Source organism: Dermacentor albipictus, chromosome 2 (genome assembly GCF_038994185.2).
Source record: "Dermacentor albipictus isolate Rhodes 1998 colony chromosome 2, USDA_Dalb.pri_finalv2, whole genome shotgun sequence".
Lineage (NCBI taxonomy): Eukaryota > Metazoa > Arthropoda > Arachnida > Ixodida > Ixodidae > Dermacentor > Dermacentor albipictus.
The window spans coordinates 162,844,116-162,858,692 of NC_091822.1; the positions used below are offsets into that span (position 1 = coordinate 162,844,116).

General features: G+C 44.1%; 1 protein-coding gene across 1 annotated transcript; it reads right to left on the reverse strand.

Annotated features, from left to right (window-relative positions):
- Positions 1-8,485: 8,485 nt before the first annotated feature.
- LOC135915123 (uncharacterized) lies at positions 8,486-14,305 on the reverse strand. Its single transcript, XM_070534286.1, has 2 exons — positions 13,885-14,305; positions 8,486-12,335 (listed from the first exon to the last, which is right to left on the reverse strand). The coding sequence occupies exon 2, from the start codon at positions 12,118-12,120 to the stop codon at positions 10,756-10,758; it is 1,365 nt and encodes a 454-aa protein (XP_070390387.1). The 5' UTR covers positions 12,121-12,335; positions 13,885-14,305; the 3' UTR covers positions 8,486-10,755.
- Between the last annotated feature and the right edge of the window lie 272 nt (positions 14,306-14,577).

The following is a 14,577-nucleotide window of genomic DNA, read 5'->3' on the forward strand; positions in this document are numbered from 1 at the left end:
CATGATAGTCATAATATTGCACTGCGTGCAGCAAGGATAGCAAAATCTCGCACAAAAGATTAGTCTCTCCCGCAGCCTTTGAGGCCCCCTTTATTATGTCTCGCTTATGATGCCGTAACATAGTACGAAACCATGATGACGTAACTTATGATCGTGAGTTACTCTTGAAAGAAAGCTTGTGCACACATGCATATTCCGGCATTGTAACTCTGGAGTGCACTTACAGTAAGGACACTGTGAAAAGAAGAAAAATAAGGCCAACAGCAAGAACCAGGCAGCGCAGTGCTATTTGCACCTTCTCGGCTGTTGTCGGTTTAAGTCACCTTTGCTGCAGCAGAGTCGTGTTATGCGGCGAAGCATATTTATCATCATGCAGTGAAGCATATCTGAAGTTAAAGGAGACACTGTCACGGGGCCCCTGCGGGTGCTTACGGTTACCCGACACTAGCTTAAGTACCTATACTGTGACCTCTTCATGCATTTGGACAACACCAATCGCCATGTGAAAACCTCTGTGTTCACTGCTAATCTCGCCAAGAGCCTAAATTGTTCCAAACTACAAATTTCACCAAGTGGCAAACTTGGCAATGCTTCTGGAACCTCATTCTAAAGTACTTTAATACTACCAGGATGCTTCAATGTCAAACTGGATTAACAACCTGGGATGAAATTGCGCCAGCTTCTAACTTTCTGAATGTTTGCTTCACCTCCTACATCAGTGAGTAGGCAGTGTTCAATTGGCGCTCCCGCTTCACCAAGCAGATGACCGCTGACGAAAGCACAGTGAAGGCGAATAATGAGAGCGCAAGCAAACATTCAGAATGCGAGATCTCGCCCTTGGATTTAGAGAAAGGAAGGGTAATTTCATCACCAAGGAACCGAAGTATGCATTCAACAACAAAAGCTTCTGAACGGGCCACTTCCACATCAGCACTGCGGAAAGACTCTGATGAGCTTATCAACCAGCAGAAATTTTCACTCGTGGCAGAAATTTTCACTACCACAATCGCAGGTTCAAAGATATTTGCATGATGACATTTTGGTCCAAAAAGAAGATCCGTTTGAGCGATGGTGTAAGCGTGGTGCCCACTGTTAGCTCGGCTTGCGAAGAGCGACCTGCTGATACCAGACACTTAAGCAGCTCTTTTTGATGTCTGAATCGATGGTAACATGCACTAGGTGTCACTGCTCTTCGAACATGTTGAGCTGTTGTCCTTGCTTCGTGAAACATTAAGTAACTACAATTATGACATTGTCAAACAAAAGTGTTGTATTAGAGAATTTCGTTAACCACGAAGCATAATATCCCTGTACATTATTTGCTATGCAGTCTATGTAGTATAACTATTTTGCACCTCTGGTTGGTGAAAAGAAATGGATTTTTGCAAAACCAATAGTATTCATATTCGAAAAATATTCGCTTCGCACTTAGGTTTTATCATTCGAATTAGCTTTGAAATTAAAAAATTGATATTTCCACACCCATAGTTTTTACTCAAATACCTGGAGCATAAGTCATTTGAGGACGTAACTTCAGGAATAGCAACAGTATGCCACCAAAGAGTCAACACAGTTCAAATTTTTTTTACATTTTTTTACAAATGTTTCCTACTGTACATTCAATAAAACCATCTTAAGCCTCAATAATTGACTAAACTAAGCTTTGATAACAGCTGCATGCTTGGAACGAACGGTGCATGTTCCAGCCACTCTAGGGTAGCAGTTTAGGGTAAAAAATATCTGTTACTTAGGAATGCCACTTGGTGACCTTGTGCAGAGAAACCCCAGCTGGACTTTGCCATCTGAAGCTGCTGCGCACAATGGCTAATCACTGGCATCTTTGGTCTTCTCGATGGCATCTACATGCTTGAGAAGCTCGGCCTCAATGACGTCTGACCACTGGCAGCACATATTTCTGTTTATCACAGATAAAAATTGCCTATGAGCTCTTATTTCGCCCAAAACACAGACTTTTGCCACATTTAAAAAAGTGGCACTCTCCAAGTCAGTGTGGTCAGCATGTCTGGCATGCACTTTCATCTCCTGCGTCAGAGTGGAGTTACTATCCTAAATTAATGTGCTACAGAGATGACAGAGAGGTTGGCAAAGAAGTTATGTGCCCAGACAGAAAGAATGATAATATTTATGTCTACTGCAATTCAAAGCCATCTATTTGAGCACCTTGCACCACCAGAGAAATCCTAATGGCTTCCTTTTTTTGCATCTCATAATGTGGGCGGTAACACCCCATTAAATGGTCCCTAAGATGGTTTTTTGTCAACCCTGAGGAAATCTCTCACAGAAAACTTGTAGACAGTCTTGATAAGTGTTGTCAGATTACCTTTCAATGTGTCCTTTATCATCACTGTGGTGATCGTGATTTCAATTCATGTGCAGCACTCACACAGTGTGCACTCCTTGCAGACATCTGTAACTAGTGGCAGTTTACCAGCATACTTGAAGGGAGGAAAAAAGAGCATGGCCACACCAACCACATCACAGGATGTGCATACATCAGATGACATTGTGGAACCTAATTCTATGTCAGCAGGAAATGCATGGCTGCTATCGCTATTTCGAGTGCAAATATTTGTCCCACGGGTACAGAGAAGTCATTATGGCAACCACATAATCCAGGCAGCTTAGTGCTGGGCAACTGCAATATTTATGAAGCAGCACACTGCATTCAAAGCCAGGCACTGTCACACTTGTCTGGGAAAATCGGTGCTTCTATACACAGGGGCTGGACCATTCCAAACCACAGTCACATTGGAACTCTGTCCACTCTCGTAGGGTGCATTTTCTGTGTAGTCACTGCCACTGCAGGAATAATTTTCTTCGAACTGCACAAACAGAAAATTGTAGCACTGTGCTCTGCAGTGCTTGGTGCAAAGGCAGAACAGCCATGAGCCTTCTCCCATCCACAATTCAGAAATCCGCCAATACATAGATGGCTTACAGTGGCATCTCTACAGGCAGCACACACCACCTATATGCTGCCACTTAGATTGCAACACACTGAGGGTCTCCATGCCTTTATGTAAATGCTCAAATATACTACAGGACAGGATCTTTAGGGAATAAAGGTTGTTTCACGGTTTTCATATCTATGCTATGACAAAGCCAACTCCAACTGCACAGGTAGAAATTGCTGTGGAAAATTAAATTTTACAGTTCCATGTACCACATTTTCCATACAGTACTATAGTCTGCAGGATCTAATTTGGGCTGAAAAGCCCCTCTCATTAAGCACCATGGCAAATTTTAGTTATAGGTACATTGGAAGTTGTAAGATGCCGTCAAGGGAGCATTTCCTCAAACAAATATTTCTAATTAGTTCATTATTAAAGGAAATGGAAGAAATTGAAATGTTGCATTTTCACGCTGCCAGGAGGCGAGTGCTAAAAGTGACGGCACTCAACCCCTTTGCCTCCAAGTGATCTTCCTTCTTCATCTTCCCCCATGACGAAGCCAAGGGTTCACGTCACACTCGCATGACGAGCCGTCTTTTCTTTCCTTTTTTTCTTCTCTTCCTTTTTTGCTGTGGGGCACACATTCAGGGATGGCATTTAACATTGGTTGGCTTACGAAAGTCACGTGCCATGGTTGGTGATATTGCAGGCAGCACGTTTTACATAGAGACATTTGTGCATGTAACCTTGACTCTGGCTGAAGCAGGGCTTCGTTGAGACCATGATGGCTTTTGTTTAAAATTTCAGTTGTTTTCCCACTGTGCATCATTTTGATAATTTGGAGACAGGATTGTTAATGTGTGATCTATGCACTGCACTTGTCGGTTTGCAACTTCCAATCTTGGTGAGACGCCTTTTCATATAACAAAGTGCAACTGAACTTCCTGAAGGCATTTGCCTCCTATGTTCAAGGGAAGCAGCCCACATCCGCATACCTTATTCACAGATGTCAATTCTTTTTTTGCTGCTGCTCCGTATTAAATATGGGAACCCAAGACTGTGGAAGTAGCGTGGGCTTGGTGGTCTGGAGCTTACCATTGGTTGTCGGATCATGCCGCTGACTGCATTTTGCAGCGGCTCATGAGTGCCGAGGGGGCCAGGCAGGAGATACGGCAACAATTCAACGAGTAGCAATGAATGTTTACTTCACATTGTTACGGAGTGGTCAACTCTGCAAGTTTCCCGATGGTGAGCGACAGACATGCTAGTTTGCTCAAAAACTGAAGGCTGAAGTCCATTAGCGAAGACGTCCTTTATAGTGTTTGGAATACCCTCGCTCAAGAAAAGGAGAGAGAAAACACTCTCCACGCTGGCGGCTGCCGCTCGATACATGGAAGTGTTCAACGAATTTTCTAACCCCCACTGGCTCAGTAGAAGGAAAGGCACTGACATGCGCATACACACACACACACCCACACAACGCTGGCATCTTCCCTGCCGAGGACGAAGAGAAAGAACGAATGCACACACGAAGCTTAATCGTCCCACTTGCTGAAGGGAGACAACACTGTGGAGACTAAGCAGACATCAGGGTGTTGTGCAAGCCGTGGGTAAGAAGGTGAAAATGCCTGCACAAATGATAAGGTCTTATTGCTATTGGGGCCTCCTAGGCGTTTTCCAACGGTTGCAGGTGGCTCGGCGTATCTAAAGGGTCGAGCCTTTCGCTGTTGCTTTGGTGGCGCGACACAAATCGTTGACCACACAGGCCAGTCATAACATCAGTTAGACTAGTTCTTGTGCACGCTCAAGGACACTGAGCTTGAACGACGCCGTGAATGCTCTGTCTTTTCAGTGCTATTAGAACTGTTCTTGTATTTTCTGTGTATACGAAGTCGATTATAAATCTCTTGTGCATTTTGCAACGTGGCCTTAAATATCCAAGCACTGAAACGCAGCCACATGATCAGAGTAAGCAGCATTCACTTGCATATCGTGAGTTGCCAGAATAAATTGAATATATTGTGCTGCGACTATCATTACTGCGTCATGAAGCAACCAGAAATGACAGTACCATGCTTCACAATGCGACTTTCATTTCTCCCCTGGTGCTCTTGTACTTCTCTGGTCCCCTTTCCACTGTGTAGAGCTCCCAGAAAAGCTTTTCTCAGGACAGGGGACCATACTGTGCGCTCAACCAGGTGGCACCCATCACCACAACATTGCCCCAATCAGTCTCACCTTGTCATCTCTCGTCCTGTCCAGTGACATTCTTCACATTTCAAGGATGAAGGTTTAGCACTGTGCTTCCGATGACTCTTTAGAGCTCTGGGACAGTGCTTCCGCTGCCAGGGATAATGCTACAGAACAGCGAGTCCACTGACGCAGGTACGCAATGTTTGAAGAGACAAAGATAAAACCTTGTGCAGGCTGTCCGACATGCATATAGTACATCTTTTTCTGCGCCTCTTTCTAAGCAACAATGCTTTCACTGGTGAACAGGAAGGCAGCCTTTGTTTCTTTTTTTCATTATCATTTCTCAGTTTTACAAGGCCATAAAAAAAATAAGGAAAACAGAAAAGATTGCGAACCAGCCCTGCAATTTTCTTGAATTATTGGAAACGAATATGTGCGAACAGAGGATGCCAAATGAAATGAACAGCCAGGTGCAACAACAAGTGACATCATTCAGGTGGTGCAGGCGGTTTGGGAGGCCCATAAAATGCCTTAATAATGGGATTTATTTGAGCGTAAACATGGTGAGAAGGCTGCTTCTGCCTTGCAGTGGTGTAAAGACTGCTGCATGCCTGGAGGTTAAATGCTCATCATTCTATCATACATGGAAGTATTCCGACTATTTAGTGGAGGCATGGGAAAGCCACTCAAGCCTACATTAGCAAAATGTGTGGTACTGATTACAGCGAACGCACTCCCTCCATGTTCATGCAACCGAATGTAAACATACTGAAAGCTGAGGTGTACCTGACGAGTGTAGCATTGTGATGCTTGCCAACAGCCCATAGGACAGGAAAGGCAAATCCCTGTGCACGCATAGTGAATTCGTCACTACTGTGCATGCTCATTTCGGCAAACTGGCATAACAGATGTATTGCGAGTGCAATATGTGACTGTAAAGCATGTGGCGCGTCTTTGTCACCATAGCTTGAGCTTGGTGAGAATCAAGTGGTTTGATAAATGTACAACAGAGTCAGCAATGGTGGGACAGTTCTTAGAAACTTCACAGCATGCCCGTCTGCCTCTACAATGTAAAAAAAAAAATTAGCTTTAATCCAAGAGCCAGATCTTTCTGACTGGGCAACATTCATGCACCAGCTTTGTCAGTTTTTTTATGCTCCCAGTACTTGTGCTGAGGTTGTGAGAAAGGCCTGGAGAGAGTATACAATTAGAGAATCATGTACCTCTTACATTGTGGATGTCCTGGAATTGTGCTAACGCATGAACACCACCACGTCTCAAAATGATCGAATGCGACATATTAAAGGCACAAGCACTGTTACCTTATACGCCCTTGGTATGCAGAACCCCAGCACCTTCAGCACTTCTAAGGAACCGCTTTATTCTTGCCGAGCTAGAGCTATGGCGAGGAAGAAGCGACACACTACGTACGGATGAGGAAGATGAAGGAAAGCCACATTGCGCTCACAATATCGCTAACGTGGTAGTTTCCCAAAGGAAGCGGTCACACCACTGCGTATAAAGTGTATGCACAGGGATACCCATGTCTTCCCTGTCCAAGGGATTGGTGGCAAGCACCACAGAGCAGCACTGGTCAGGTGCATTCCAGTTAAATTCTTAAGAATTGAGAAAAGGCCGATTCCACACAAAGCAACGACCTGACACCCTTGCCAACAAATATGTTGAACTGGCATTGAGTTTCAGGTATTTGCGGCCACACATAGGTAAACCAATGGGCAAGGTTCTGGCTGGTGTTGTAGAAGTCGCGGGGCGCTTTTTTCGTTGCGACGATAGATCGGATTCATTTACAAGTACTGCTCCAGGAGGGCACATGTAACCGGCAAACAGAGGCCTCAGGAGAGCATTAGATTATAATCAAGGAGGCGGCAGGGTACCCAAGGGGTAGCGGAGGGATCAAAACTGGAAGCAGGGCGGTCCCAAACTGGAAGCAGGTTATGTTGCCCCAACCCACGGACCACCCTGACTCCTGCTTTTTTGTCCGCGAAAGCGGACAGCTGATCTTAAAATGCGTCAGAAAATTCGGGAAGTACGACTTACACACAGCCTACGGGCATCATAGATATATTACTAGCACGCGCAGGCCTCGGCGAGCCCCAACCCATGGACCAGTCCGGGTTCTAGCTCTGGTGTCCCCGTTACCGATTTGGTGTCCTGGAGACGCCGCCAATAATATGAAGTATGACACGTTGTTACTAGTAAAAAAACAACGCTACGTTCAGCACTGCCGCGCCCAACAACTTCTGCAACGCCTGTGAGAACTTCGCCAAACAATGGTTGTTCTTGGCAATACTTAGAACTTGTGAATTTTGTGTACCGTTCATGCTTAACTTTGTAGTGCACTGTGGCTTAATGAAGCACTACGCTTGCGTGTAGCATACGTACACATCTTACCTGATAGACAGTGAACGGGGTCTTGTACATATATCCGCTGAAGAAGAAAAGACTACACCTTCACATGTGTTAAAACACATGCCAAACTTGAAAAAACAGACGTACAATGAACCTCCACACGTTAAAATCGCAAAAGAATCACTTAAAAGGCGAAAACTATTGAAAACTTCGCAAGCGCCACGGTACAGCCACTGTAGCCACGGCAAGCGAAAATCCGCCATTGCTGCTGATATTGATGTTGATTAGGCTGTCCCCTTGCGATCGAGTCGGCAAGCGCGCGGAAGCGCGTTTCTTTATTCAATGTAGCCAAAATAACTGAATAAAGAAAACTGTGCATCAACTCCAAATACACACACGCAAAAGAAAATAGTCGGGATTCTCTATAGCGATGTTTCCAACCCCTTGACTGATATTTCATACAGCTCGTTGCATTAATTAAAATACCTGCAGTGCATTGTTTTCATAACGCGCAAAAAAAAAAAATTCTGCGCTTAAGTTTACCCGCACAAACACGCGGCGCAAATTCGTAGAACGCCACCAGTGCAGCCCCCACCCTCCAAGAATATATATAAAAGACTAGTCAATAATAATAGCATATAATTATAACGTGAGCGTCGGTGCAATCAATGGAGAATTCGATTTTATTTGTTATAGAAAATCAAATGCAATAGTAAACAATGGATAGAATTAAGCATACGGCTTCCTGGAGTCTAAAAAAAAATCTGCCTTGAAACTTGACATGGTGACGAGGCAAATTGTGGGTATACGATTGAAAATAATTGCTATAATGTGTTCGCGTATGAGCAAACTTCTCAAAAGGAGTTTCAAGTGTTTCCATGGTATGGCAAGCTTATATCTTGATTCATAAAGTTTTTTTTTATTCATATTGGTCAATTATGTTTAAAAAGAGAATTGCAAATCCCAATGGTTTTGTTTTTTACCGGGGGAACACAGAGTTGAGCCACTGTTTTGAAACAAACTTTTATTTAAAGGCAGTTACAAGTAACACCGACACCCTCACTCATGACAAAACAACTTTCACTTGCTGTGTCCAGACACTTGGTTCAAGTTGCATGTAATGCTTCATCTCCAAGCTTTGCGTGGTTTCTTAAAAGCATTGTGAAATCTACACGGTGTTTTTATTTTACACCTCCTCATTTCACAGCACAAGATCTGAAATGCGTGATTAAGAAGAATCAGGCCAGCACATATTCACAGAAACGAACTCTTCACAGTGCAGTTGACAAGTGCAAAAATTACAGCAGAAACTGTCAGTCACATGATATGAGCAAAACATAACTGTTCTTTTTGCGGGAAAGCCTCAGTCCCATGCCGACATTAACCCATATGGTGGTCATCACTGGCAATGTTTGAAAGATTTTCATAAATTAGAGACTGAATGTCTGGAGTATTTATCATAAGGGAAGTAGAAACTCACACGCCTTCTAAACAGCACTTTGCAGTGCTAAATGCATGCTGGCTATTGATAGTAATAAATAGTATGACTGTTACAAATGTTAAACAAGACAAAAGCTCACAGGAATATGAAGGCTTGAAGTGATAAACAGTGTTTGGAGGGGGAATGTAGCTATAATGAACCTTTTGACAAAGATTTGTCTTCATCAGTGCTGCAATTAAGTTCTGCACAGCAATCTTTATGCACGCTTAGCTCACCTTCCCACACCGTCAATGTAGGATGAAGAGGAGAATAAGATAGTGCGTAGAATGAAGTTGAAGTGTAGAAAAGAAATGGGGAGACAGTGAAAGAGAAGGTAGGAGCATTGTTGTAGGTTATTCTTCCAAGGTTGCTCTTCCAAAAGAAAAAAAGAAAAATATTAAATGTGTAAGGAAGCATTGCCAATTATTATTCTGCCACCATAAGCACCATAAGGGATGCAATATTAAACTGATCTGATATGTAGAGTGGCCTAAAGCTTTCTGCATAGTCTTTACTATCATTATGACACTGTCTGCTGCAGCCAAATATGCAGAAGTTTTCATGGAGTGCTCATGACCAGAGCAACTTATCCAGACTGCACACAACACCACTGCATATACCCTCTATTTTGGTAATCTGCAAAATAAAAGTTTATTCAAATGGGCAATAAAGAACATCACATGGAACACAACATTTAGATCGAATTATGAGGCATGCCACAGTGCGGGACTCAGTATTATTTTGACCACCTTGGGTTCTGTGATGTGCACTTGAATTCAACTACACGCTTTTTTTTTTTTTTCATTTCACCACCACTGAAATGCAGCCACCTTTGCTGGGATTGAACCCGCAGGCTTGAGCTCAGCAGTGCAACATCTTGACTACTGCGCTACCGAGTGTTTACACAAATTTATAGGTAGCAAAACACATTGGAGGCTTTTGCACACTGAAACACTACACACCGTCCAATGCGCTTCCTATGTACAGACATACTTACCAGCGGCTCATATGACAAGCATGGAGGCGTGCTCTAGCACACTACTATCCAACAGCTGCCACATACCAGAGATAACCACTGGGTCTGTACCTATTTTCACAGAACACTTACCAGCAGCTCATACAACAAGCATGGGGGCATCTCTCGTGCTCTAACGCACATACCATCCAGCTGTGACATATGGCTGCACACCACAGACAAAAACAGATGGGCTAATCATCAGAGACCACATGTCATGATTTGTTTATATGCATGCGCTCAACCTGCTTCTATAAGGCATGACAGCACAGCACTACTGCACCGCTTCTCTCTTCCTAACTGCACTGGAGGCTTGTTACCAGTAATCGTGCCCTGCTGACGTGGTTATCTCTTCAGTTTCTATGTTGCTGTCCCTAAGCTGTTATTTAAGGACTTCCTTTTGAGCTTCAGTGGGCCTTGAAAGGCTAGATGATGGCTGCGACAATCTAGGGTTTTTTGTAGAGTGAAATCTTAACAGGTGCACAACTTTTTTGTTGGCTGGTTCATTTGAATGGTCTGGCATCTTTCTTTTTGGGTCACTTTCACTTTCCACAAGCATGAAAACTGGCTCAAACAAATTGTTTGCCTTCTCAGCCACACCCTCAGAGACTTCACCATCTGATATTGCCTGTCTGACTGAGTCCATTTTTGCTCTTAAGAGTGTTGAGCTTGACACTGCTTTGGCTGCTTCCAGCTTTGTTATACTCCATACAATGTGCAATGCCCGACTTGCCTCACATGCTTCTTTGGGTGAGCTCTCATGGGCCTTGTTGCTGCTAGTTGGATTAGCGATGACCACACAGTGACTGTGCTTGCACACACACTGCGCATTCCTTGCACCTCAAAGGACAGCAAGCACCATCTTTCACTTTTGACACTTTATATGAGAGCCCTTTAATAGACTGAGATGGCACAGTCCATATGCCATCTTCATTTATTTTGGCACAAGCTGCCATTTCACTGCCAGACCTGTGGTTCTTCTGAATTGTTCTCAGCTCCTTACCCTTTGCCCCTTTCATCATCTGGCTAGCCCTTTTGATTAAAAAATGATTTGTCAAGTCCATGAGGGCAGAAATTAGTTTGTCACCATGCTTATTCTGTTTTCTCTCCAGCATAGTATGCTTTAACGTCCTGTGCTTGCTCTCAAGGTGCATGTTAGTGTTGACAGCTGCTCTAGTCCTAAAGCGATAGGACCACTCTTGCGGCCTAACTGCATAGTGGTCTTTGAAGTACTTCAGGAAGTCCCTCAGTTTTTCTTCCTCACTAGAAAGGAATTGCTTAAAATAATCTTCAAATGCCTTTTCCGCGAGGAACTCTAAGAGTAGCCACACACTATGGTAAACATGTGGCCTTAGCTGTCTCTCTACACACTCGAGTGTCTTCTTACGCCAATTGTTATCCACATGCCAGGCACAGAGAAGTTTCTGTTTTGCGGCACCCATGACCCTGGACCATGCTTTGTAGAATTGCGAGGCATCATCAGATATCAATGTCTTAGCGGCCACTTTTTTGGCCATGGCCGACTCCAGATATTTGAAGAATGCTGTCAAAGTTTGCTCGTTCATCTGGTTGCAGATGAAATAAGCTATAGCTACAACTGATGCTACTTTATCTAGCACCAGAAGAGTGGTCAGCTCAAACAGGTACTCTATAGTTCCATGTGTGGAGTCAAGACATACAGTCCCTGCAGGGCCCAATTTTTCTAGTAGCTCCTTCTGAGGCTCTGTCATCAGAACAAGAGCAAAGTCTGCTGAAGAAAATGTACCACTTGGGTCCACTGCACCTTGTGCCTTGTACAGGCAGACAAGTGTTTCACCTTTTTCTTTCATCACAAGCACCCACATGTCTACACTGACAGCGTCATTAGTGTGACAACGTTCAGGAGCAGCAATGTTAAACTGCCGTTTGATGTTATGCAGGGTTGAGCACTCTGCCAAGTGCACTGGCCTCAGCTTGGATGCCACAGATGTTCTTATTCGCTTTAGAATGGTTTTCATGGGCACACCCCTTTCTAGGTTCTCTGCTACGCTGGCCTTTTCCTTGTCACTCATTCCCAAGTGCTGAATTTCTGGTTTATGACCATAATGGTTTCTTTGATACCTGACTTTTATGGTGGTGCTTTCAGGTGTCGGACTCTGAGTGTTGTCCATTGTGATGGTAATAAATGAAAGACATATCTTACCAGACCTACAGCTCCCCCGACTTTTCTCCCGACGGTCACTATGACCTTCCTTTTTCCTTGCCTCGCCTGATCTATTACAGTAATAGTGGATCCTTGTCTCTCCACTGCCCAGCTTTTTGGGGTCCCTGGGCAAAATGAACCAGCAGTTTTGGCTACCCTCTTCTGCTTTCCATTCATGAAATTCTGTAATAAAAGCACAAAATAGCATTAGATGGTGACAAGTACTTTGGGGAGAGAGATGCAAACAAAAATAATCACTTTGAAGGCTTTGGACACAGGCTAACGTAGCATTTATTTTACTCCCTCACCTTCAACTCGACTGTGTCATGAGGTCACCCTTGATATTGCTCAAATTTCTGTTAAAATTGAATTTCAAATATGCAATGCGCCATAACTTCAAAAAATTTATCATATTAGTTTTGTTTTAATAAGAAACAAGTATGAAACTTAAGCGTGATCTATGCTCACTCCTTCCTCAATATTGAATCAGACTGTACATTCACAGCAATGCTATTACGATAAGACAAAGACGAACAGAGAGCACGTGGTGCAAGCTACGCCCTAGAACAGTGTGAATCCCTTCCCTCAGTTTCTTCTTGAAAAGCTCCTTCTTTTCAAGAAGAGCTTGAATTTTTACTGTAGATAGGGGCTTGGCGAGGGAGTGTTCCATGGTCACGCGGTTATGATCTGGCTTGGGCATGCGCCTGGTTCGAAGAGGCAGCATTATGTGTGATTTCAATAAACCAGTTGCTAGTCTGCGTTCGTCCTGTCTTCTTCTACGTTGGTGTCTTTTCCCAAGCGCAGTTTAAGTTCACAAAAAGATGTCTTACCAAGTAGCCTCCTAACACACTCTTCTTAAAGAAAAAAGGATTGCGCGTGCGTCAAATTTGGCTCTATTTTATGAAATCTACAACCAGAGTCCTTCAATTGAAGGACTGTGGTACTACTAAAGAATTTTCCCAAAGTACGCCGGGAGACCAAGCCGCTGACAGCCGCAATTGCAAGTGTATTGCGGTCGGCACTGAGGCGAAGACTGTACCACGCACGCAAGTAGCGCAAAGCAACGTGAGAACGCAGAGCAAATCCCTCCTCTCGTTTAAGAAAAAAAAAGAAGGGGGGAGGGTGCGCGAGCGTCACATTTCGCTCTATTCTATGAAATGTACTACTAAAGAGTTTGCCAACAATACGCTGGGAAACCATCCCGGCGACATCCGCAAATTCAAGTATGGTCCCGGTTCTGCGTCTCTGCAGCATTGCAACGTGCATTGAGGCGAAGACTAGGCCACGCACGCATGTGGCACAGAGCAACGTCAGAACGCAGAACAGCTTACTCCTGTCGCTTAAAAAAAAAGAAAAAAAGATGTGCAAACGTCAAATTTCACTCCACTTGCTGGGCAGGAAAGCAGACCATGCCAAACGTATGTCATGTAGCGCATCGCTGGGAGCGCGCACACATGACTATACCATATATAGATGGATAAACAAACAAATTATATTTAACGAGGATACAAACTTCAACATACCCCAAGGAAATAAATTAGGCACGTGCGCAAAAGATACTCTTCGCGAAACAGATGGAGAAAGAAAAAACAAAGGCCCGCAAGGTGTAAACAACTGTTTTTGGAGGCACACTGCGCAACAAGAAATTTAAAAAAGTCCGACATATAATATTGCGTATAAACGTCATTTGCTTACGATGACTGAGAATAAACTTAATAAAACTGTTCCTCACCCTTATTGTTCCGGAACACAGGTGCACGTAGTCAGCCTCGAAGTTGTGCGCAGCGATCTGGTGCACCGAATACTTCTCCATTGTAGGCAGGGAAGTGCCACATACGTCGCATTTCATCAATTTCTTGACATCCACGGCCATTCTGTGAACGTTCCTGATGTGTTGCAGCATGTTCTTCCTCTGTATGAACAGTTTGCTGCAAAATTCGCAGCGACGATCGTCATCGCCGATGGCAGCTCGATCACAGACGTGCGCCATTCCGAAGCGGAGAGACGGCGTTTAGAAGCACTTGGTTTCTGCGTCATTGTACGCGCTAGGATTGTTGTATATTCCGGCAGTAATACAGGGAAGAAACCTCCCCAATCACGTGACACACTAGGTATTCAGTGGCCTCATAGGGACAGTTGGAAACCAACTTAGGGAACCAACATCCGGGAACGCAAGGTCACGTGGATGGTGCCTTCTATTGTTCACCGGCCTCAGCCGGCCTGCGGGGAAACGCATGTAAATACACACGAACTGAATGAACATGGCGGCGCCGCAGTGCCGCATCATTCTGGCGCCGTTAGTTACGTGCATGATAAATTCGTTTCTTTACTGGGCTGTTTCGCTTCGCGCTAAACACAAATTATATTGTTAAAAGCTGCTCAATAACTGAAATGCACTTCTGTGTCCTTTTTCTATGCATTACAT